This window comes from Entelurus aequoreus, linkage group LG21, assembly GCF_033978785.1.
Source record: "Entelurus aequoreus isolate RoL-2023_Sb linkage group LG21, RoL_Eaeq_v1.1, whole genome shotgun sequence".
Lineage (NCBI taxonomy): Eukaryota > Metazoa > Chordata > Actinopteri > Syngnathiformes > Syngnathidae > Entelurus > Entelurus aequoreus.
The window spans coordinates 33,041,984-33,069,333 of NC_084751.1; the positions used below are offsets into that span (position 1 = coordinate 33,041,984).

General features: G+C 38.9%; 1 protein-coding gene across 1 annotated transcript; it reads left to right on the forward strand.

Annotated features, from left to right (window-relative positions):
• Positions 1-3,465: 3,465 nt before the first annotated feature.
• Positions 3,466-26,843, forward strand: prrc1 (proline-rich coiled-coil 1). Its single transcript, XM_062032056.1, has 9 exons — positions 3,466-3,619; positions 7,524-7,663; positions 11,428-11,805; positions 13,381-13,526; positions 15,488-15,590; positions 15,737-15,900; positions 18,244-18,347; positions 22,657-22,759; positions 26,019-26,843. The coding sequence occupies exons 2-9, from the start codon at positions 7,567-7,569 to the stop codon at positions 26,226-26,228; spliced, it is 1,305 nt and encodes a 434-aa protein (XP_061888040.1). The 5' UTR covers positions 3,466-3,619; positions 7,524-7,566; the 3' UTR covers positions 26,229-26,843.
• Positions 26,844-27,350: the final 507 nt, after the last annotated feature.

A 27,350-nucleotide genomic window follows, 5' to 3' on the forward strand; every position in this document is an offset into this window, starting at 1 on the left:
CACTCTATCACAAAAAAATAAGAGTTGTAGAAATTATTGGAAACTCAAGACAGCCATGACATTATGTTCTTTACAAGTGTATGTCAACTTATGACCACGACTGTATATAAAACATAGAGATCAATCTTAACAAAACAGCAACCAAATACTGTAACTTAAGTAATAGGTACAGTATAGGTAATAAATATCGTATTATTGCAGATGTAAAGACTTAGTTTTTATTCATAATGTTTTAAGTAATTATATTGTTGGATTCTCTAATGGAGTAATGTCTGCATTCTGTGTGATACATTATGTTCAACTGGATTTGGGTCCACCTGTGTCAACGACAAACGTCATTCACGTCCAGAGTTAAACCAAGTTCTTAATGCTGACAAAACTATGCTAATGTTGTTTTTAAACTGTAAGAAGGTGAAAGGAATCCCTTACAGGTGCTGCGTTAATATAAATACCTTGGCCACCTTAATTCTACATGTGGCATCACTTTTAAACCACGTATAGAAAAACTTGTAAAGAAACTAAAACTTACATAGTTTTTTTTTTCCATAATAAGTTGTTTTTCTTTAGAAGCAAAAAAGTGTGTTGTCTCTGTAACTTTTTACAAATCTTTTTTTACATGAATGCTTCATCGTCATGTCTTCAAAATGTTGGACATAGTTTATCCAGCTTCTGTAAGGTTCATTACACATTGCGGAATTATGACACATCACTGTGACTTGTACTCACGACTAAAAGGCAGGTAGATCGGCACACTTGTTTTTATTGTTGTAGTATTCAAAGGAGCTGTTTAGAATACTGCCTCCCTACATTAATATTTGAATCACGCAGAGAACCGTCGACTCGTGCTCGCCACGATCAAACAATCAGTTCTTGCTCTCTGTGTCTTACTTTCAGACAGAGCTGAGCTATGTAAGCTTCTGTCCACTCAGCTCCTTTTGCTTGGAACATGCTGCAAAAAGACTGGAAATTGACTGAGTTTTTATCCTTAATGCATTTGAATACAAATTGAGGTCATTACTGCCTCAAAATCGTGCACTTGTTTTAATTATTATGTGCTTCCTCATGTAACTTTGTTGTTGTACCTTTTCATCTCAAAGGGATTTTCCTTGTTGAATAAGCATTAAACATTCCAGATGGTTAATAATAAATAGTTGAGTGTTTTTCATATTTACCATTATTCTCTGTTTGACTAATTTCACTTGATCAAACATTTTCTAACATTCAATACTACAAAAAAAAAGTAATCTATTTATGGTTTCTGCTGATACTGTATCGGATCAATATTCAATGTTTCAATTAGGGCTGTACGGTATACCGGCATTAGTATAGCACCGCGATACTAATTAATCACATTCGGTACTATACCGCCTCTAAAAAGTAATGGTCCCTCCCCACCCGTCGTGTCATTGCTGGGTGTACGAGCATGGTCGGCAGTGCACAATCACGGAGTACTTCCAAGCAGACACAGTGTGTAGACAGAAAAGGGAGAATGGACACATTTTGGTATAAAAAATAACGATAAAAGTGGAACACCCTCAGGAAGAGGTGCTTTAAGACATGGCCGGCTAAAGTCCAGCCGCAGTCGGCAGTGTTTTAGCTACTTCTAAACCACTAATCCTCGCCTCCATGGCGACAAATAAAGTACGTTTCTTACAAGTGTCATCCCTGCAGGACGAGGAATAGATAAACATGCTTCACTACACACCGTAGCTCACCGGCATCAAAATGTAAACAAACGCCATTGGTGGATCTACACCTAACATCCACTGTAATGATACCAAGTGCAGGTGCGTATCTAGTCGATAATACTATGACTACATCAATATTTTTTAGCATCACAAAATCTTCTTTCTTTTTTTTAAAGTTGATATTATGTTTATAAACTCATAATTCAATCCCCTTGCGAATATCAAACTAAGGGGCCTTATCTTATTATGTGCTCAAACTGAAATACCACTATTTAAAGGCCTACTGAAATGAGATTTTCTTATTTAAACGGGGATAGCAGGTCCATTCTATGTGTCATACTTGATCATTTTGCGATATTGCCATATTTTTGCTGAAAGGATTTAGTAGAGAACATCGACGATAAAGTTTGCAACTTTTGGTCGCTGATAAAAAAGCCTTGCCTGTACCGGAAGTAGCGTGACGTTACAGGTTGTGGAGCTCCTCACATCTGCACATTGTTTACAATCATGGCCACCAGCGAGAGCGATTCGGACCGAGAAAGCGACGATTACCCCATTAATTTGAGCGAGGATGAAAGATTCGTGGATGAGGAAAGTGAGAGTGAAGAATTAGAGGGCAGTGGAAGCGATTCAGATAGGGAAGATACTGTGAGAGGCGGGTGGGGCCTGATATTCAGCTGGGAATGACTAAAACAGTAAATAAACACAAGACATATATATACTCTATTAGCCACAACACAACCAGGCTTATATTTAATATGCCACAAATTAATCCCGCATAAGAAACACCTCCCCCCTCCCGTCCATATAACCCACCAATACAAATCAAACACCCGCACAACACACTCAATCCCACAGCCCAAAGTACCGTTCACCTCCGCAAAGTTCATACAGCACATATACAGTATTTCCCCAAAGTCACGTACGTGACATGCACATAGCGGCACGCACGTACGGCCAAGCGATCAAATGTTTGGAAGCCGCAGCTGCGTACTCATGGTAGCGCGTATCCACAGGGGCGCCGAAAAGAGGGGGTAAAGGAGACAGATTCTAGGGGCCCATGATGGAGGGGGGCCCAGAGAGGCCCCTAATGATGATGAAATTATAATACAGGGGGCCCTGTAAAGATTATTTTAATGGGGCCCAAAATCCCTAGCGGCGCCCCTGCGTATCCAACTCAAAGTCCTCCTGGTGAGAGTCTCTGTTGTCCCAGTTCTCTACGTGTTTGTGTTGCTGCAGCCGTCCGCTAATACACCGCTTCCCACCTATAGCTTTCTTCTTTGCTGTCTTCATTGTTCATTAAACAAATTGCAAAAGATTCACCAACACAGATGTCCAGAAAACTGTGGAATTTTGCGATGAAAACAGACGACTTGATAGCTGTCCACAATGGTGTCCCAAAATGTCCGCTACAATCCGTGACGTCACGCGCAAACGTCATCGTACCGAGACGTTTTCAGCAGAATATTTCGCGGGAAATTTAAAATTGCACTTTACTAATCTAACCCGGCCGTATTGGCATGTGTTGCAATGTTAAGATTTCATCATTGATATATAAACTATGAGACTGCATGGTCGGTAGTAGTGGGTTTCAGTAGGCCTTTAATTAAACTTGGTGGTTCGCCCTCTCCAAGTTGGATGTAAATCTTCACCACAATGACACATTGAAGTACTTATTTAAATATTGATGTTGTTAATTTTGTCCATTTGACCCTATAATTGTATTGAACTGCCATAAATGGGAGAGTGGCCCCTGCTAAAATGGCAACCACGTCGGCACGTCATAATACTTCGCCCCCACTAGCTTTAGCCTTGCCGGAGACGCGCATCCTGAAGGGGCGTGTCCCGTGCCTGATGGGAGACGTGGCAACACATTACGTCATCAAAGTGGGTCTGTGGTTGTTCATGTTATTAGCTTGTCAAGCTAGCAGGTGAGTAGTAAGACTGTTTATGTTTTGTTAGCAACTTTCATACATGTTTACGGAATCGTTTCCTAATTCAAGAAAAATGAATACTCGTTATTTTGTATTCTAAATGTTTATTCAACGCGTAAGAAGTAACTTTGGACACGTGGACAGCTGATGTGGAACAGTAGAGGTGCTCCTCGACTGAATTGGTTGCTAAAATAATATGTCGGTTTTCAAGGGTTGAGTTTACTTATCACTGACTGGATATAGTTAACGTCTGAACGAAGAAAAGGGAAAAGTTGTGGTACATATTTTGTATTAACCTGACAATGGGGGTGCAATACTCTGAATGTAGGGTTGCCAACTCCCTGGGAAAAAAAGGGACACCTTGTTGTGCTGCTTCATCAACCAGCTGTAATCCTATAGTTAGCAACATACTGTGAATAATAGACTGATTTGGATGACATTTTCAGAAAATGTCCGAAAAAGGTCATTTTTGTAGTTTTTATTATTTTTCAGAATAGGGAAAAGTCGTGGTACATATTTTGCATTAACCTGACAATGGGGGTGCAATACTCTGAATGTAGGGTTGCCAACTCCCTGGAAAAAAAAGGGACACCTTGTTGTGCTGCTTCATTAAATAATGCAACCAGCTGTAATCCTATAGTTAGCAACATACTGTAACTAATAGACTGATTTGGATGAAATTTTCAGAACATGTCCGAAATAGGTCCTGGGACAAGTACTTTTGTAGTTTTTATTATTTTTCAGAAAAGGGAAATGTTGTGGTACATATTTTATATTAACCTGACAATGGGGGTGCAATACTCTGATTGTAGGGTTGCCAACTCCCTGGAAAAAAAAGGGACACCTTGTTGTGCTGCTTCATGAAAGAATGCAACCAGCTGTAATCCTATAGTTAGCAACATACTGTAACTAATAGACTGATTTGGATGACATTTTCAGAAAATGTCCAAAATAGGTCCTTTTTGTAGTTTTTATTATTTTTCAGAAAAGGAAAAAGTTGTGGTACATATTTTGTATTAACCTGACAATGGGGGTGCAATACTCTGAATGTAGGGTTGCCAACTCCCTGGGAAAAAAAGGGACACCTTGTGCTGCTTCATAAAAGAATGCAACCAGCTGTAATCCTATAGTTAGCAACATACTGTAACTAATAGACTGATTTGGATGAAATTTTCAGAAAATGTCCGAAATAGGTCCTTTTTTGTATTTTTTGTTATTTTTCAGAAAAGGAAAAAGTTGTGGTACATATTTTGTATTAACCTGACAATGGGGGTGCAATACTCTGAATGTAGGGTTGCCAACTCCCTGGGAAAAAAAGGGACACCTTGTTGTGCTGCTTCATAAACCAGCTGTAATCCTATAGTTAGCAACATACTCTAAAAGACTGATTTGTATGAAATTTTCAGAAAATGTCCGAAATAGGTCCTGGGACAAGTACTTTTGTAATTTTTATTATTTTTCAGAAAAGGGAAAAGTTGTGGTACATATTTTGTATTAACCTGACAATGAGGGTGCAATACTCTGAATGTAGGGTTGCCAACTCCCTGGGGAAAAAAAGGGACACCTTGTTGTGCTGCTTCATAAAAGAATGCAACCAGCTGTAATCCTATAGTTAGCAACATACTGTAACCTAATAGACTGATTTGGATGACATTTTCAGAAAATGTCCGAAATAGGTCCTGGGACAAGTACTTTTGTAGTTTTTATTATTTTTCAGAAAAGGGAAAAGTTGTGGTACATATTTTGTATTAACCTGACAATGGGGGTGCAATACTCTGAATGTAGGGTTGCCAACTCCCTGGAAAAAAAAGGGACACCTTGTTGTGCTGCTTCATAAACCAGCTGTAATCCTATAGTTAGCAACATACTGTAACTCTGAGTTTTTCAGCCTTTTCTGAGCCAAGGCACAAATCCCGAGGCACACCACCAGCAGAAATCATTGAAAAATTAAACTCAGCAGCCGATATTGGCAATAAAAAGTCGTTTTCTCAATTGTTGGATATGAATTTGCTATAACTCTCGTCTAAAAGTAGGTCTACTGTCACGACCTGTCACAGGTTTTTGACGTTTTCCTGTCTGTCGTGTTTTAGTTCTTGTCTTGCGCTCCTATTTTGGTTGCTTTTCCTGTTTTGTTGGTATTTTCCTGTAGCAGTTTCATGTCTTTTCTTTGAGCGATATTCCTGCACCTGCTTTGTTTTGGCAATCAAGACTATTTAAGTTGTGCGGACGCTATCCTTCTTTGTGGGGACATTGTTGATTGTCATGTCATGTACGGATGTACTTTGTGGACGCCGTCTGCTCCACACACTAGTGTTACCATATCTCAGTTATTGTGTAGAAATATGGGGAAACGACTACAAATGTGTGCTTCATTCACTAACGGTGTTACAAAAAAGATCAATTAGAATAATACATAATGTTGGATATAGAGAACATACAAACCCTTTATTGAATCACAAATATTGAAATTCAACGATTTTGGTCCATTTGCAAACAGCTAAAAGTATGTACAAAGCAAACTACCGGTATAACCTGCTACCCAAGAATGTACAACTATTTTTCTCCACAAAAGAGGAGAAATATAAACTTAGAGGAAAATCTAATTTAAAACATGTGTATGCTCGTACAACACTTAAAACCTTTAGCATATCTCTATGTGGAATTAAATTATGGAATGGATTAACCAAAGAAATCAAAGAAAGCACCAATATGATTCAGTTTAAGAGACTGTTCAAGTGTTCACAAAGTACACAGAACAAGAATTATGATGAACATCTTGAAACCTTTTTTATTTTTTTTTTAGACAAAGATTATTTTGTGTATACTTCCAATGATATATTATACATTTATTATTTATTTGTTCACTGTTCTGTTACAGAGAACAAGGAAATAGGATAAAATTGCTATGGTATGAAAAGGGGTAAGATTAAATAAACTCAGCTTCTTCTTACTCCTTTTCGGACGTGCTGTAATGAAACAACTGGAAATATGTGATGCATTACATAGTATCGTATGCATGTTCGAAATAAACTGGAACTGAACTGAAACCAGGCGTGTATGAGGTTTGTTGTAAAGTGGAGTCACACTTACAGTTGTGCTACATACTGCTACTATTTCATGATCATTTGTTTATAAGAGAGGGCGAACCAGAAGCGCCAAATCCAAGAATAAATATATACCGTAATTTCCGGACTATAAGCCGCTACTTTTTCCCCTCGTTCTGGTCCCTGCGGCTTATACAAGGGTGCGGCTTATTTACGGCCTGTTCTTCTCCGACACCGACGAAGAGGATTTCGGTGGTTTTAGTACGCAGGAGGAAGACGATGACACAATGATTAAAGACTGACTTTTCATATACCGGTAGGCTGGTTATTTTGATAACGTGCAGGCGAGCACTTTGTATTACTTTGCACCGTTGTATTATTTGTACTCTGCACGAATGCTGTTCGCCATGTCAAAGATGTGAAAGTTTGATTGAATGATTGAAAGATTTATTGTTGATAAATGGGACGCTTTGCGTTCCCAAACAGTCATCTCTGTCCCGACAATCCCCTCCGTGGTAGCAGGAACCCCTATATACTACGGTAATTACACATCAAAACCCTGCGGCTTATAGTCGGGTGCGGCTTATATATGGAGCAATCTGTATTTTCCCCTAAATTTAGCTGGTGCGGCTTATAGTCAGGTGCGGCTTATAGTCCGGAAATTACGGTATATGAAAACACAGGCTCATATTTTTTCAAAATGGCAGGCGTTCGTCTTCTGCGCTGATTCCGTGCTCGCATGCCGAGAATTGACGCAGCTCGCTGAAGAAAAAGTGTTACTAGAGAATATGTTCACCCTGTTTGAGTTTCATCCAAATGCTGTGAAATAACCTCTTAATATACTGTGTGTATTACAGTTAGTTTCTTCTCCTTCTTACGTGGACGTTAAAGGCTAAGGAGATGATGGAAGAGAGCGGGATTGAGACTACGCCTCCAACCAGCCCAACACTTTCTGTGAGTGCAGCAGCTTTAGTCAGCTCTCCACCAATGAGCATGGGTAAGAAGACGATGTGTGCGTCTAAAATCATTTTCACTGTTTTTAATTTTTCAAGGTACCACTGTTCAGTCTCCCCAAGATTTCCTGATGTTGCGATTGATTCAACCAATCCCTTTGAATGATCATTGTGGCGAATTTAATTTGCCTCTGAGCAGCGCTAAAACGCTCACGTCAAATGTGTAATCAAAACTTGTTTGTTTCTTGTGTAGACGCAACAACAACAACACGTGTACAATATATCAACTCTTTGTTGATCAAACAACAAAATTGTTGTCCTCCCACGTAGCTCAGACCTACTTCCTGTTCCTGTCTAGAGCACTAAGCCTGCTGGGTAATGTAGTGTGGTATAAAAAAATGTACTTCCCAGTTTACATGTATTTGTATATTTATTTTACATTTATTTATCCAGGGTAAGACAACATATTTTCATTTCTAATGCTGACCTAGCAAAGATGCAGCATTTACATGGCAGAGATGTTGAAGTGTGATGATAATCTCTCATCGACTCTCATTTACCAACAAAAATGAGCACTATAAATTGCTCTCAACAGTTTACAAATGCCCTTAACGTGTGGGGGTAAATGTGTTGGAACATCATTCAATCAATCAAACTTTATTTATATAGCACTTTTCATGCACAGGCAAGTGGAAACACAAAGTGCTTTACACCAGGAACACAAGTGAAGAAAACACACATGCTCACACAGCACTATTGACAATAACAAAACATCGCATGGCACTAACGCCACACTGGAGAATAGCTAAAGTTAATAGCGTCTAAAAAATAGTATAAAACATATTTTAAAATATATGCAAAAATAAAATATAAATACTACATTACAATTGGGAAAATAGTAGTAGTAATAATAGCAATAAATAAAATGGTAAGTAACAGAATAACAATTATGAACTCAAGAGTTTAACATGATCAGTATAAATCAGATTAAAGAAGTGTGTTTTAACTAGGTTCTGCAACAACTAATCGATTAAATCGATTAAAATCGATTATAAAAATAGTTGGCGATTAATTTAGTCATCGATTCGTTGGATCTATGCTATGCGCAGAGGCAATTTTTAATTGTATTTAATTTTTGTATTTAATTTTATTTTTTTCAAATTTTTTTTAATTTAATAAACCTTTATTTATAAACTGCAACATGTACAAACAGCTAAGAAACAATCATCAAAATAAGTATGGTATGCTGTTTTTTTTAAATAAAATACTGGAAAGGATAGAAATGTAGTTTCTCCTTTATCCGATTATTAATCGATTAATCGAAGTAATAATCGACAGATTAATCGATTATCAAATTAATCGTTAGTTGCAGCCTTAGTTTTAACCTTTTTTTTTTTTTTTAAATATCAACGGTCTCTGCAATCCTGAGGCTGTTTCACAGGCGGAGGCTGTAGTGGCTAAATGCCGCCTCACCTTGGGTGTAAAAGAAGGTCAGATAGATAAGATGGCGCAATTCCATTAAGATGTTTAAAAACTAATAATAGAACTTTAAAATTGACCCTGAAGTAGATTAAAAACATTTAAATTACAGGCTGTAATGTAACAAAATAGTTAAAAAAAACATTTTTGCAAGGCGCTGTATATATATTGAAGTTGTCACCGCTATTTTGTTCCAGACATAGTCGAAAATAAAGTTCATAAAACATAGATTCATGAATCCCTGTCGCCATAGGTTCACCTGCATTTGGTACACCTGTATTAAAAAAAATCTCCTTTTAGCAGCAATTATGCCACTTCATGTTGCATGTTGGTGTTATAACGCACATTCCAAGATTAGAAAAAACAACAAGTTTATCCTACCTTTTTCTGTGTTTCCTCGTAGCCTGAAGCAGAGAGGAGGAGCTTCTCCATCTCTGGCTGAGAGCTTTACTTAATGTCCAAATAAGTCTGTCCAATTTATTTAATGTCACGTTGCCAGACGGAAAAACCCTGCGAACAGGGGCATCTAAAATTGCGTGCAAGCTCATGCCAAAATGCATGAACCTTATAATTTAACACTTTGGCATTGTTTAACACTAGTATGAAACTTTGTAACATTTACAAGTCAGAAGAGACAAAATTCATCATAGGCCCCCCTTCATCCAATTATCCATCTTCTTCCACTTATCCGAAGTCGGGTCGTGGGTGCAGCAGCCTAAGCAGAGAAGCTTAGACTTTCCTCTCCCTAGGTACTTCGTCCAGCTCTTCATGAGGGATCCCGAGGTGTTCCCAAACCAGCTGGGAGACATAGTCTCTCCACCTTGTCCTGGGTTTTCCCCGTGGTCTCCGACCGGTCGGAAGCGCCCTAAGCACCTCCCCAGGGAGGCGTTCGGGTGGCATCCTGACTAGATGCCCGAACCACCTCATCTGGCTCCCCTCCATCTGGAGGTCCCCTTTCCTATCATAGGTCCCCTTTAAACAATATTTTTTAGCTTTAACCTGCGGGATGAAACCGGAGTAGAACATACTGTATTTTTCGGACTATAAGGCACACTTAAAATCTTTTTTTTCCCTCAAAACTCGACAGTGCGCCTTATAACCTGGTGCGCCTAATGTAAGGAATAATTTTTGTTGAGCATACCCACCTCGAAGCCGTTTTATTTGGTACATGGTATAATGATAAGTGTGACCAGTAAATGGCAGTCAAACATAAGAGAGATACGTGAGACTGCACTATGATGGGTCTCAAGTAAACAACACCAACATTTTAAATGTTCCATTGAAAATATAGAAAATTACACACGGCGCTCAAAAATCTATCAAAATGTTTTAGTACGATTTTTGGTAAACTATGAAGCCGCACCGCTTGAGGGATTATTGCCGCATTAAACATAAGAGTATTATTATGGTGTGTGTATAAGGTAAGACATATTATCTGCCGTTTTGTTTCACAATATTATGCAAAAGAAACTTTTCTTACCTTCTGGTACCTGCTGATCTGTATTTGGGATCTGCGTCAATCCTGAAAAATTGTGCGCGTTCGGGCCGATGCCGTAATCGATAAGCTTCTTCTTTTTCTCTGTCTTCTTGTTATGGGACATTCATCCTCCGATGTTGCCATTTCTAATATAAAGTAGTGTAAAGTTCTAACTTATATCTGTCAGTAACTTGCCATGAAAGCGCTAAAACATACCAACTTTAGTTATTAGAGAGGACGGTCGGACGGTTTTTCACAGGACACATTTCCTGTGTTGTTGTTTCCGGATGAGGAGATGCTGCTTCGTTATTGATTTAAGTAAAGTCTGAATGTCATTAAAACAGTTAGCTCCATCTTTTGACACTTCTTCCACTCCCGTCCTTGCACGCTACACTGCTACAACAAAGATGACGGGGAGAAGACGCTGTCGAAGTTGAGCCAAGTAAATAAGACCGCCCACAAAACGGCGCATCCGGAAGCGACTGTCAGGAAGCGGCTTGAAGATGATCTGTAAAACCTAATGTATGCAACATTTTGACCAAAGAACCACCATTACATGTTATGTAGACCACAAGGAAGTGTTTTCCATTTAGAAAAAAATAATAATAATATGACTCCTTTAATGCGCCCTATAATCCGGTGTACCTAATATATGAAAAAAGATCAAAAATAGACCATTCATTGGCAGTGCGCCTTATAATTCGGTGCGCCCTGTGGTCCGGAAAATACGGTACATCCACATGCTCCATTGTGCTGCCCTGTGAAATTGATTTCGTGATTATTTTTTTAAATAGTTTTGGCATTGTGCTTTTAGACACAAAGTAGAAACCAGTATTAAATTGTGTGTTTCAGGTCTGTCCAGCCCCGTTATTCCTGCAGGCTCCAGTTCAGTGTCCATTGGCTCCCTCTCAATCAGTGCTCCACCCCAACCCGGTCCTTCCCTTCCTGCTTTTAGCGGTCCCATTGCTCCACCGTCCATTTTTCCTCCTCCATCTTCACTTGCTCCTCCTTTCAGCACCGCCTCTCCCTACCCCGCTGTTCCTGCCGTGTCAGTGCCGCCCCCGGCCTCTTCCACTGGACCACCGCCCATATCCTCTGGTGCACCTCCCGTCGGGCCGCCTCTTACCAACTACTTCCTGAGCTCAGGATATGATATCACGCGGGGTCATGCTGGTCGAACACCGCAGACACCGCTCATGCCAACATTCTCCAGCCCTACCTCGATTTCAGGTATATTTTGTACAAACATTTCTAAAACACAACATTACTGTTCTTATAGTGTAGTAGTCTAAAATAGTTCCTTTTAATAATACGTTGAATCACATTATTTCACCAAGTAGACTCTGCACATCGTTTGAGATCTGTATTCAACACAATTTGGAATACACTCGATGGAAATGATTGATCTCCTTGCCTGCTGTAAAACATTCTTATGTAAAAAGACTAGTTATGTGCCCATGAAGCACACAGACGAGTCCTTTTTCTTTAAGAAAATACCCCTAAGCCCTTATTCTAGTTTTATAATGCCCCTCTCTAAAAATGTACCTCCTCAAAAACCTAAGACAACACAACAAAGTTCAGCTAATATCAAAGGTGGGTAGAGAAGCCCAAAAAATTACTCAAGTAAAGATATTGTTACTTTACAGTAATATGAGTCAAGTAAAAGTAAAGAGTAGGGATGTCCGATAATATCGGACTGCCGATATTATCGGCCGATAAATGCTTTAAAATGTAATATCGGAAATTATCGGTATCGGTTTCAAAATTATCGGTATCGGTTTCAAAAAGTAAAATTTATGACTTTTTAAAACGCAGCTGTGTACACGGACGTAGGGAGGAGAACAGAGCGCCAATAAACCTTAAAGGCACTGCCTTTGCGTGCCGGCCCAGTCACATAATATCTTCGGCTTTTCACACACACAAGTGAATGCAAGGCATACTTGGTCAACAGCCATACAGGTCACACTGAGGGTGATCGTATAAACAACTTTAACACTGTTACAAATATGCGCCACACTGTGAACCCACACCAAACAAGAATGACAAACACATTTTGGGAGAACATCCGCACCGTAACACAACATAAACACAACAGAACAAATACCCAGAACCCCTTGCAGCACTAACTCTTCCGGGACGCTACAATATACACCACCCGCTATCCCCTACCAACCCTCAAATCCCATTCCCCAACCCCGCCCACCTCAACCTCCTCATGCTCTCTCAGGGAGAGCATGTCCCAAATTCCAAGCTGCTGTTTTGAGGCATGTTAACAAAAATAATGCACTTTGTGACTTCAATAATAAATATGGCAGTGCCATGATGGCATTTTTTTCCATAACTTGAGTTGATTTATTTTGGAAAACCTTGTTACATTGTTTAATGCATCCAGCGGGGCATCACAACAAAATTAGGCATAATAATGTGTTAATTCCATGACTGTATATATCGGTATCGGTTGATATCGGAATCGGTAATTAAGAGTTGGACAATATCGGATATCGGCAAAAAAGCCATTATAGGACATCTTTAGTAAAGAGTAATCATCCAAATAAATACTTGACTCAGTAAGTATTTAGTAAAAACAACTACTCAACTACTGACTAAAAGGTGAGTAATGTTTGATTAATTTACTATTTTGTAATGGTACTTTACTACTTACACTACAACCTGTGTGTACGTGCATTTAAGAGACAGAGAGATCCTACTACAGCATTTACTACTCACCTCTAACTAATATTAGGAGACCAACAGAAGCAAACCACTTTAGCCATTGAGATTTCATAGTTTTGTTTCCATTTCTAGATGTAGTGTCCAGCCCCATGGTTCAGCAGCCTGTCATGACAGGTGCTTTGGATGCCAGATCTCCTATCACATTTCCAGAGGAGCAGGAAGATCCCAGGGTCTTTGGAGAGAACAATTCCGGTGGAGGAATATGGGGCTTTTTCAAGGTAATACGGATCAAATGTGCTTACATCAGTGCTAGTTGCTGCCCAAATACTACTACTACCAACGACTATTTTGATAATTATCGACTATCTTAACAATTAGTCGACTAATTGGATTATGAAGTGTACACATATTCAGTTACTCTAATGTAGACATTGGTTTTTAAATTCATCTTGAGATATTTTAGGCATGTGTAACTAACAATAAAAATGGTTACTTCATTTAGATGTATTTATGTATACTTCTACCGTGCTGCTCATCAAGGTGTTGGAAAAATAGAAACTACTAAAATGTTGTCCATTTAAAGGGGTTATATAATTTTTTTCAGAATTTTAAAGACTTCCTTGTAGTCTACATAACATGTAATGTTAGTTCTTTGGTCAATATTTAGCATAGATTTTGTTTTACAGACCATTTTCAAGGTACTTTCTGACCGCCGTAGTTGTGGTCTATAGGCTGTTTTCATTGAACGATCGATGAAAATAAACGCAATAATTTTACTGGCCTCAATAAGTTGCAAGCGTTTGTTGTCTTCATCTCTCGCCTTCGACAAGTCAGCAAAATAGTTCGCTCTGAGCATCGGGTTTAGCACTTTTCCGCATTTGTTTCATAGTGGGAATCATATGAATGGAGTGAGCCCTATGTCATCTACTATCTCTGTTTGGGGAGGCGGGCCCGCAATCATACACACACCCATTGTACAAGTCAGCTTTATGTAAACAAAGGACAGTCAACATTAGTGCTGGACTGGTTCACAAAATCCATGTTTTGGATTTTATCATGCTTTTGTGACACAATGTTCGTTTCGGTGTACATTGTTAATTTTAACACCCCAGAGTACCTTTTTAAAATTATGTGTGAATGTAGACTGAATGAATAATGGGCTCTCACTGTTAAACGCTCCGCAAGTGTCTAGAAAGGCCATGAATGCCCACATGCACTGAAGTACTTTATGATAATTTTATGTGCAATTAAGATAATTCAATGTGCAATCTCAAACTTATATTTTTAACTCATCCTGATACATGCAATATATTGTGCTTATTTATTTATTTGTGTTATGTTTACGTTTTGCAGTGCGCATCTTTTTGAAGCGTGGTTTGATGCATGATACTGATATCCCACACTATGCAAAAGTATTTGGCCACCCATCCAAATGATGAGAATCAGGTGTCCTAATGTCTTGGCCCGGCCACAGGTGTATAAAATCAAGCACTTAGGCATGGAGACTGTTTCTACTAACGTTTGTGAATGAATGGGCCGCTCTCAGGAGCTCAGTGATTTCCAGCGTGGAACTGTCATAGGAAGCCACCTGTGCAACAAATCCAGTCGTGAAATTTCCTCGCTCCTAAGTATTCCAATGTCAACTGTCGGCTTTATTACAAGAAAATGGAAGAGTTTGGGAACAACAGCAACTCAGCCACCAAGTGGTAGGCCACGTAAACTGACAGAGAGGGGTCAGCATAGTGCAAAGACTTTCTGCACAGTCAGTTGCTACAGAGCTCCAAACTTCATGTGACCTTCCAATTAGCCCACGTACAGTACGCAGAGAGCTTCATGGAATGGGTTTCCATGGCCAAGAAGCTGCATCTAAGTCTTACATCACCAAGTCCAATGCAAAGCGTGGGATGCAGTGGTGTAAAGCACGTCTCCACTGGACTCTAAAGCAGTGGAGACGCCTTCTCTGGAGTGATGAATCACGCTTTTCCATCTGGCAATCTGATGGACCAGTCTGGGTTTGGAGGTTGCCAGGAGAACGGTACATTTCGGACTGCATTGTGCCGAGTGTGAAATTTAGGAATGGTATGGCACTTCAAGTTCATATGTGAGTCAAGGCAGGTGGCCAAATACTTTTGGCAATATAGTGTATATGTTAAGGACTGCTCTAACTGCATGCTCGTGGTGTGACACCTACACAGTGTAATCTGTGATTCTGTTCTGTGCTGTTCTTTGTTTTCTCTAGGGAGTTGCAGGAAACACTGTCGTAAAATCAGTCCTGGATAAGACTAAACATTCAGTAGAGTCCATGATCACTACTCTAGATCCTGGCATGGCTCCCTATATCAGTAAGCACAACAAGTTTATAACCTTTTTTTTCTGTTTGTCAAAACATATGACGCTTCAGACAACATCAAATGATAAGTGTCCCAATCAGGTGGGATCTATTAGGCCCGACCACAATCCCATTTACATAATGTATTCTTGCTTACAGAGTCTGGAGGGGATATCGACATTGTGGTGACTTCAGATAAAGAGGCGAATGTTGACGCAGTCCGAGAGGCCTTTCAGGAGGTGTTCGGGATGGCCATGGTCACTGGGGAAAATGGTCTGTCCAACATTGCCCCACAGCCTGTGGGCTACGCAGCTGGGCTCAAGGTATGTCCACTGCACTTTTTATAATTGTAAAGGTCTATTGAATTAAATGTACAGGTTGGGCAAAACAATTACCGTACACTGATAATCAAAATATGATTCTAAATAACGCACAATTCCTTATTTATAACTGACAATATTGTTATCTATTTTGTGCGCACACATTAAGAGCAGCTTAATCATCTGACATCTGAACTGGAACTGTGTTCATTGCGCGTGTAACAGGTACACTACTGATCCTGATTAGTTTAAAATCCTACAATGCTACTTAGCTTTGTACAGTGGAGGGACTCATTTGATCTCCCACTTATTTTGTAAGTTTACTCCCTTAAATGTAGAACTGCATCTATCGTTTATCTAAGTAATCAAGTTATCTATGGCAGTGTTTTTCAACCTTTTTTGAGGCAAGGCACATTTTTTTCATTAAAAAATCCGGAGACACACCACCAGCAAAAAACGTTAAAAAATGAAACTCCACCAGGTTGTCGTGCCTTATTGAGTTTGTTGGTGTTTTCCTGTGTGTAGTGCTTTAGTTCTTGTCTTGCGATGTTATTTTGGTGGCCCTTCCTGTTTTGTTGGTGTATTCCTGTAGCAGTTTCATGTCTTCCTTTAAGTGCTATTCCGCGCACCTGCTTTGTGTTAGCAAGCAAGGCTATTTATGTTGTTGATATCCTTCTTTGTGTGGACATTGGTGATTGTCATGTCATGTACGGATGTACTTTGTGGACGCCGTAAGTTTTTGCTGTCGTCCAGCATTCTGTTTCTGTTTACTTTGTAGCCAGTTCAGTTTTGATTTCGTTTTGCATCGCCATTGCCTTTTCCTTTCCCTTTCGTTCATTTTTGGTTTAAGCATTACATACCTTTTAACCTGCACGCTGCCTCCCGCTGTGGTCTGCATATTGGGATCACAACAAACCATCCTCGTCTCACCCGACACATTCCGACTTTTACAAAGCAATTAACTGCGTGCTGCTACCTACTGACATGGAGGATTTTTTGGACCAATTAGGTGAAGTTGCATAATTTCCCACGGCACACCAGACAATATCTCACGGCACACTAGTTGAAAAACACTGATCTATGGATTAGTTTGTTTAATTATTTGATTGGATTAAACACACTTTATAGACTCAATGTATATTTTAGGGATAATAGTTGAAATAAACAACAATGTTTCCGCTTACATAACCTTCATTCTTTTTTTTCTAATAACTGCACATCATCAATGTTGAAATTACACTTTAAACGTTAATTTAAAAAAATGTAAACTGTCCGCTGTTGGTCACCACACAGATCACGACACGCACACACCACCGCCGTCCAGAAACTATGTCCACGTATATAAAGTTCCCGGCACTCCGCAGTCCAAATTTTATCAATGTTTATTAGTAACACTCAATAAACAATTAATCAAAGCAACAGAATATGAAGCGGAAAAAAATGTTCATCGATTTAATCACTTCATCGTTGCAGCCCGACTTGAAAGACATGAACGGTCCCATTTTAATGGTAATTTTTATGGTAGCTTAATTTTAAAATAGAATTATGGAAGCAAAAATGTTAAATCAATCAAGTCAAATAAATTGGATTTATTTAGCCCCTAATCACAAATGTCTCAACGGGCTTCTCAAACTCACAACAACATCCCCTAATGTTGGGACCCCCCCCTTCCAGGGTGACTAGCTGCAATGGATGTCGAGTGGGTAGAATTATTGAATTGTTAAATTAATTGTTAAATTAATTATCACTGGAGGATGAGGCTCACCATGTTACACACAGAGTAAGAGCAAGCAGAAGCAGACCAGAAGGCATGCTAATTGTAAACTAGCCACTGAACCAACAGAAGAAATAAGTGCTAAGTAAAGTTTAGAAGTATAGATGGAAGCGTGTTACAGCAGAAAGTAAGCGGTTATTAACAGGAAATTAAAACAAGTGGATTAAAAAGAGTAAGAGAGAGGATAATCCATTGATGTCTGTTTCTGTGGAATGGCAAGGCGTACACGTAATGGGATGGTGGATCAATACATTTATCGGTAGTGTCGATACTAAGGGTAGTATCAGTATATAATCAATACTAGAGACAAAATCAGTGTTGTGTCTTTTTTTTTTTATGTTTACAAACTCAGAATAAGTCCGCTCATACACAAAGGACTTTAACGGCAGAAACCAAAAGATTGGAACACCCCTAACTTTAGTGGTTCTACTATATTTTCATGCCTTTTTGTTTTGAAAACAAGCATTGCATCAATTATTTGGACCCTTTTGTTGACCAAAGTGATGGTGAGCAACAAAAATTTTCCGAAATCAAGTAAAATATGACTAACTGACTTTTTCTCTGTTGTGCAGGGGGCTCAGGAGCGCATTGATGGTCTCAGAAGATCTGGGGTGATCCATGAGAAGCAGCCAGTGGTCTCTATGGAAAACTTTATTGCGGAACTCTTTCCTGAGAAGTAAGCAACAAAACCAGTTTTTGAGGTTCTCTAAACAGAATATTTATTGTATGGCAGCAGGGCTCCCGAGTACTTGTGTGACCAGTATTGTTGGGCAAGATACTGAACACTTAGTTGCTCCTGATGCTGTCATCAGTAGGTGAATGATGTCAAGCACTTTGAGTACTTTAAAGAGAAAAGTGCTAGACAAAGTGAAAGTGAATCATTTACTATTTCTATCTGTTTCAGATATGCTGAACAAGTTAGAAAATGAACATCACTTAATTATAATTGTACAATTCAACATATGTGAAAAAGAGTATAAAGAAAAAAAAAAGTTAAATCAAAGATGTAGAAATGTTTTTTTATGTCAACGACAGACTGTATATAGCTTGTGCAGTGTTAAGGAACAAACAAACATTTAAAAGGATAAAAATGAGATACAAATGTATTACAAATAATACAATGAATGTTTTATTATTAAAATGTAATAATGAAAATATTATTAATAAAAAAAAAAAATGTTTGAATAGCTCAATATTTCAAAAACTTTCAAGTTAAATATATAAACATGGCAGTAAAAACTTTTTCAGTGTTGTCTGTGCAAAGATTATTCAGTAACTTGTTAGTTAAATTTATTCATTAACTAACCTTCTGACCGCCAAACGTCTATCCACCTAGCGATTATGTATACTGTGCAATATTTTATCACTGTACATAGGAAAAACTGACATCAAATCCAAACCACACGAACATAAAACATTAACTGGTCGTTACAGTGTGAATTGATATACCTAGCCTATTATTTGCGCATTATTGACAAGTGATGTACCCAAAGCTCGACAACCGGAAAAAGACTTTGATTACCGAAAACAAGGCTGCAGAAACCGAATGTAAACAAAACGCACGCCATTATCTGGAACGTTGTCAGCATGTCTGCAATGTGGACATAGTTTTAATATATCCCAAATACTGTACACCCACTGACAGCCATCTACAAAATGTGCAAATATCAAGAGGACAGTGGTGGCTTTTAAGGAGGGAAAGACCGACTGGAGCAACAGCGCATCATGCTCGCCTCTTTCAGCAGGCACATTGAGCGACTGAAGTGGAGTCTCTAAACACGACTACATTAAAGTTAAAGTTAAATACCACCAGAAGAAGATGCTAGTTGTTTTAAATGAAAAAATAATTAAATGTCTCTTGAACAAAGTACAAAGTACATTGTACAATCAGCAGCAACAATTGAAAAAAATAAATTATATATTTTGGCATATTTTCAAATATATATGCATAAATATATATACATGTATAATACAAACCCCGTTTCCATATGAGTTGGGAAATTGTGTTAGATGTAAATATAAACGGAATACAATGATTTGCAAATCCTTTTCAACCCATATTCAATTGAATGCACTACAAAGACAAGATATTTGATGTTCAAACTCATAAACTTTATTTATTTTTTGCAAATAATAATTAACTTAGAATTTCATGGCTGCAACACGTGCTGAAGTAGTTGGGAAAGGGCATGTTCACCACTGTGTTACATGGCCTTTCCTTTTAACAACACTCAGTAAACGTTTGGGAACTGGGGAGACACATTTTTTAAGCTTCTCAGGTGGAATTCTTTCCCATTATTGCTTGATGTACAGCTTAAGTTGTTCAACAGTCCGGGGGTCTCCGTTGTGGTATTTTAGGCTTCATAATGCGCCACACATTTTCAATGGGAGACAGGTCTGGACTACAGGCAGGCCAGTCTAGTACCCGCACTCTTTTACTATGAAGCCACGTTGATGTAACACGTGGCTTGGCATTGTCTTGCTGAAATAAGCAGGGGCTTGGATGGCAACATATGTTGCTCCAAAACCTGTATGTACCTTTCAGCATTAATGGCGCCTTCACAGATGTGTAAGTTACCCATGTCTTGGGCACTAATACACCCCCATACCATCACAGATGCTGGCTTTTCAACTTTGAGCCTATAACAATCCGGATGGTTCTTTTCCTCTTTGGTCCGGAGGACACGACGTCCACGGTTTCCAACAACAATTTGAAATGTGGACTCGTCAGACCACAGAACACTTTTCCACTTTGTATCAGTCCATCTTAGATGAGCTCAGGCCCAGCGAAGCCGACGGCGTTTCTGGGTGTTGTTGATCAACCGTTTTCGCCTTGCATAGGAGAGTTTTGACTTGCACTTACAGATGTAGCGACCAACTGTAGTTACTGACAGTGGGTTTCTGAAGTGTTTCTGAGCCCATGTGGTGATATCCTTTACACACTGATGTCGCTTGTTGATGCAGTACAGCCTGAGGGATCGAAGGTCACGGGCTTAGCTGCTTACGTGCAGTGATTTCTCCAGATTCTCTGAACCCTTTGACGATATTACGGACCGTAGATGATGAAATCCCTAAATTCCTTGCAATAGCTGGTCGAGAAAGGTTTTTCTTAAACTGTTCAACAATTTGCTCACGCATTTGTTGACAAAGTGGTGACCCTCGCCCCATCCTTGTTTGTGAATGACTGAGCATTTCATGGAATCTACTTTTATACCCAATCATGGCACCCATTTCAATGAGTTTTCTTTTTTTTCCATGACTATTTACATTGTAGATTGTCACTGAAGGCATCAAAACTATGATACCTGTGAAGTGAAAACCATTTCAGGTGACAACCTCTTGAAGCTCATCGAGAGAATGCCAAGAGTGTGCAAACAGTAATCAGAGCAAATGGAGGCTATTTTGAAGAAACTAGAATATAAACCATGTTTTCCGTTATTTCACCTTTTTTTGTTAAGTACATAACTCCCCATGTGTTAATTCATAGTTTTGATGCCTTCAGTGACAATCTACAATGTAAATAGTCATGAAAATAAAGAAAATGCATTTGGGGTCACCCAAACAATTTTGTGTAATAGCCTTCATTTCTAAGAACAAGAATAGACTGTCGAGTTTTAGATGAAAGTTCTCTTTTTCTGGCCATTTTGAGCATTTAATTGACCCCACAAATGTGATGCTCCAGAAACTCAATCTGCTCAAAGGAAGGTCAGTTTTGTACCTTCTGTAACGAGCTGAACTGTTTTCAGATGTGAACATGATTGCACAAGGGTTTTCTAATCATCAATTAGTCTTCTGAGCCAATGAGCAAACCCATTGTACCATTAGAACACTGGAGTGATAGTTGCTGGAAATGGGCCTCTATACACCTATGTAGGTATTGCACCAAAAACCAGACATTTGCAGCTAGAATAGTCATTTACCACATTAGCAATGTATAGAGTGTATTTCTTTAAAGTTAAGACTAGTTTTAAGTTATCTTCATTGAAAAGTACAGTGCTTTTCCTTCAAAAATAAGGACATTTCAATGTGACCCCAAACTTTTGAACAGTAGTATATATATATATATATATATATATACACACACATACACATGTATACACACATACACATGTATACACATATATATATATATATATATATATATATATATATATATATATATATATATATATATATATATATATATATATATATATATATATATATATATATATATATATAAGGGGTAATGTTTGACAATCTTTTTATTAACAAAATAAAGCTGAACTGTAAACGCACGCCATGGTTCGCACACAGAGGCATATTTGGCTCAATCTAAAAGTTTGTCAATCAAAAAGTTTGCAAATAGAGGGGTTTGTAAATCGAGGTTCTACTGTGTGTTCTCTTAAGCCGCTAATGGAAACATAAGCTAGCTGGTGGTGTTCTTGGTATATTTTTTTGTTTGCAGAATGTAACTTTGAGCAAGTTGAGAACAGCCCTTTGATATGCATTTGTACATGATTAAAGCACTATTTTTTGTAATAATCGCATGCATTAACTTTGATGGCCCTAATTTTTTTAAAAATATTGTTATACTGTACATCTGCAAACAATTACAAAAACGTGTGTTAATTTTGTCATTATGGGGTTTTATGTGTGTGGAATTCTGGAGAATAACTGAAATAACACAATGGGGAAAAAATTAAGCACTTTGAAGACTTTCCGGATGCACTGTAGTACTACTACAAGCATATGTTTTGTATGCATGAGGTTTGTTGCCCGGTATGCACGTCTTATGCGCAGTCCAATCAAAGCTTGGCTTTGCATGCTTAACTCACCTCAGACAAACCGTGTGAACACTTAAAGTTTGCACCAAGTATCTTTTTCTTACCTTTTGGTCCGGACCAGAGTACCGCACAATAATTGTGAATGCACCCCTATATAGAAAACAGGCTCGTGTAAGTGTACACAAGTCTCATGCCTGAGAATGCTGGTTTTCCCTGCAGGTGGTTTGACATTGGCTGTTTGATCCTTGAAGACCCGGCTAATAACATCAAAGTGGAGGTCTTCACCCAGGCAACTCCTTTGGCACTGGAACATGTCCAGCAGGTACATATCAATGCTCACCTGTAACAGAACACCACAAATAACTATGTGACATGAAAACAGGTCATTATAGGTTATTTTCCTTCATGTGACTTTTGAACAGAAGTAAATCAAGGGGTATGTCACCAAACCAATATGGCTACTGTGCAGCAGACAGAGTGCGAAATATCTGTGTATGCCAGGGTCCTAGATCCATCCATCCATTTTCTACCGGTTGTCCCTTTCGGGATTACAGGGGGTTCTGGAGCCTATTTTACCATTAAAAAGCAAATACGAGCAAAAAATCCAACTTTGCAATGGAATCTATCCCTATACGTTATTTTTTTTAAAGTTCAAGTGATCCCAAGGATTATCCGTCCGTCGGGTTCCCAGACATGTCGAACTCTGGTGCTACAGATGCCTTTCCACACGAAAAGACAAGAAAACTTGGAAAAGGTCTATAACTTACCGGTATTTGTGTGTGGCTGGGTCATTTAAATTGATGTCAAGACTCTCACGGATAAATACGCATAGTTTTTTCTCGAGTAAGGTTGCATTTATTGATTTTACATTGTGTCTACAGCCATATTTGTTGCACGCGTGGTTTACGATTATGCCTGTTTTTTTCTGTCTTTATCAAAATATAACTATAGATCTCAACGTTGTGTATGTGCTGAAAGCTTCATTTATGGTAAAAACTAGAGATGTCCGATATCGGACTGCCGATATTATCGGCCGATAAATGCTTTAAAATGTAATATCGGAAATTATCTGTATCGGTTTCAAAATTTTCGGTATCGATTTCAAAAAGTAAAATGTATTACAGAAGTACAGAGCGCCAATAAACCTTAAAGGCACTGCCTTTGCGTGCCAGCCCAATCACATAATATCTACGGCTTTTTACACACACAAGTGAATAATGCATACTTGGTCAACAGCCATACAGGTCACACTGAGGGTAGCCGTATAAACAACTTTAACACTGTTACAAATATGCGCCACACTGTGAACCCACACCAAACAAGAATGACAAACACATTTCGGGAGAACATCCACACCGTAACACAACAAAAACCCAACAGAACAAATACCCAGAACCCTTTGCAGCACTAACTCTTCCGGGACGCTACAATATACAACCCCACTATCCCCTACCCCAACCCCGCCCACCTCAACCTCCTCATTCTTTCTCAGGGAGAGCATGTCCCAAATTCTAAGCTGCTGTTTTGAGGCATGTTAAAAAAAAATAATGCACTTTGTGACTTCAATAATAAATATGGCAGTGCCATGTTGGCATTTTTTTCCATAACTTGAGTTGATTTATTTTGGAAAACCTTGTTACATTGTTTAATGCATCCAGCGGGGCATCACAACAAAATTAGGCATAATAATGTGTTAATTCTACGACTGTATATATCGGTATCGGTTGATATTGAAATCGGTAATTAAGAGTTGGACAATATCGAAATATCGGATATGGGCAAAAAAGCCATTATCGGACATCTCTAGTAAAAACTTAACTCTTTTAGGTTTCGCTCACATTAGCTTTCTTTTATTTAGACTCGCCGAGTTGGTGCTTTTCGAAACACTCGTAGCAAAAATGCATTTTGAAATCCGAAACAAGATAAAATACAAGTAATAAAAAGATAATACTTGAATGGGAAGTACTAAACGTTAAAACTATATCAAACAAATCTTTAACAAAGTGATCACTGAAAACTTGTGCCGTCTTCGACTCTGCTTGCTCACTTTTCTTGTCGTTTTTCATAAAATCTTCTACTCTTTTGCCTTTCTTGATTACCTCTGGAGGTATTGTAAGGAACTTGTATCCTTTTCCCATTTTGAACCGTTCTAACAGCCTAAAACACAGATTGCAGGATATTCAGTTAACAAGACTACCAACCGTATTAACACTCCTTCTTTTTGTTCTGACAGCTTTTTTCGGTTCTATTACATCATTTTGTTTGTTAGTAATTATTAGTAATTTGCCTAAAGCACAGGTGTCAAACTCTAGGCCCAGGGTTCAACTCTGGCATGCCACATCGTTTTACGTGGCCCACGAAAGCCTCAGAAAGTGTCAGTTTGTTGCCGCACTCTCTGTAAATAACGCTAACAAATCTGAAAATAAGTTTCTCTTTTTGAGTTAATATACTAAGATATCACAGTAAGTATGCACTCATTTCAGTTTATCCAGGGTGTGTTGCCGTAGTCAGGAAGTAGTCTTTGCTATTATGTCGAATGTGCCAGTCTCGTCTTTTGAGTTCACAAATTGTTTATACTAGGGATGTCCGATAATATCGGAGTGCCGATATTATCGGTCGATAAATGCTTTAAAATGTAATATCGGAAATTATCGGTATTGGTTTCAAAATGATCGGTATCGGTTTCAAAAAGTAAAATGTATGACTTTTTAAAACGGCGCTGTGTACACGGACGTAGGGAAAAGTACAGAGTGCCAATAAACCTTAAAGGCACTGCCTTTGCGTGCCGGCCCAATCACATATTATCTACGGCTTTTCACACATACAAGTGAATGCAATGCATACTTGGTCAACAGCCATACAGGTCACACTGAGGGTGGCCGTATAAACAACTTTACCACTGTTAAAATATGCGCCACACTGTTAACCCACACCAAACAAGAATGACAAACACATTTCGGGAGAACATCCGCACTATAACACAACACAAACACAACAGAACAAATACCCGAACCCCTTGCAGCAATAACTCTTCCGGGACGCTACAATATACACGACTCCGCTACCCCCTAACACCCGCCGCCCTCAACCTCCTCATGCTCTCTCAGGGAGAGCATGTCCCAAATTCCAAGCTGCTGTTTTGAGGCATGTTAAATTCCACAACTGTATATATCGGTATCGGTTGATATCGGAATTGGTCATTAAGAGTTGGACAATATCGGAATATCGGATATCGTCAAAAAAGCCATTATCGGACATCTCTAGTTTATACTGTAAGTATTGTATTTACTGTATTAGACAATCGCTGTTTGATTGTAGAGTGCATCTTAGCTGTATTTTGCTAATGCTAATCAGTAACACGTTCATGTTTCGACACTGAAGAAGTCACATTTCATCCAGCATCCAGTCTCTATGTCACTTTTAGACCAAGATTAATCAATGTTGACCTTGTAGCTGATTAGATACACTTGATTTATTTATTTTTTTATTAAGCAAACTGGCCAAGGCTTTAAAAGAGGGTTGAATGGAGAAACACAATTTTAAATCAACGCAAATAAAATATGTTTGTCATCTGCACACAGGCTCAGTCCCAGACCCCTCCAGACTACAGCCTTCGTTGGTCTGGTCTTACAGTTACAGTTGGTGAGATCCTGGAGCGCAGTCTGCCCAACATCAATAGAACACAATGGCATTTGGCCATGACAGGGATGGCACAAAGGCAGATGATCCAGAGTGCTGCCAAAGCTTTGGCTGGAATCTACAAACAGAGGCTGCCACCCAGAACTGCATGAGGCTTTATTGCGCTGTGTGTCATCCACTGAGGATTTGGTGACATTTTGCAGAAGGAACTTAAGATAACTGGTAGGTGATGTCTCATGTTATTCCTTATTGGGCAAATTTGTGATCATTAACATTCCAGCCCAACTGGATTTGACTGTAGCGTATCACTTACAAAGGTCCTCTTAAGAAGTATATACTGTATATCGTTTTAGCATCTGCTCAACCTTTCTGAGATTATACTTTGTGATGTATATTAACAATTGAAACAATCTTATGCCGTCTTTCCCATTAACAAAAAAATCAGTTTTTGTGAAGCACATGTATGGTCATAGGCCGTATTGAACCTATTCCTTGTGGGTCATTGTTTTGTAAAAATCTAAGATGGCCTCCACAATAGTTCCTATTAACTTGTGATAAACTGTACGTCCGCACATTTTTTATTATTATTATTAACAGTAGCATCCGTGCCTCACAGTGTCTTTCGGGGGGAAAATCTGGCCCTTGGATAAATGTACAGTAGTCAATGACTCCTGACCTAGACTACTGACGTATAAAACATAATGCCAAAAGAGTTTGCCTTATTACAGTCTCTGCCACATGAAAGAATAAAATGATATTCAATTGAGGGTGTGTGTCTCAGGGGTAGTTCTTGTTTAATTGGTCCACAGACTGTGTTTACACCCACATGTACAGGTATAGTGAGAAATAGATCTTTAAATGTTACATTGTGTTTTCTCAGGGCATTCAATCGATCGCAACTGGACTGTTTGGTTTGTCTTAGAAGACGAGTCAGTCGAGTCGGCTTCATCAGTTCATGCTCATAGACTTAGATTGGTCAGATCTAGTCTTAGACTTAGATTGGTCAGATCCAGTCTAGCTGCTGGTGCCAAAACCCCAAATATTTATACTCCAGAAACCATACTTGCCAACCCTCTCAAATTTTCCGGGAGACTCACGAATTTCAGTGCCTCTCCCGAAAATCTCCCGGGACAACCATTCTCCCGAATTTCTCCCGATTTCCAGCCGGACCTGAGTGAGGACAGCCTGTCGTCACGTCCACTTTTCCTCCTTATAAACAGCGTGCCGGCCCAGTAATGTTATAACATCTACGGCTTTTGGAGCTCAGTGCGCAA

Coding starts and splice junctions, on each gene's coding strand:
- prrc1 (XM_062032056.1), top strand. CDS start 7,567: ATGATGGAAGAGAGCGGGATTGAGACTACGCCTCCAACCAGCCCAACA. Junction 7,664..11,427: donor CTCTCCACCAATGAGCATGG/GTAAGAAGACGA, acceptor TGTGTGTTTCAG/GTCTGTCCAGCCCCGTTATT. Junction 15,901..18,243: donor GCTACGCAGCTGGGCTCAAG/GTATGTCCACTG, acceptor TCTGTTGTGCAG/GGGGCTCAGGAGCGCATTGA.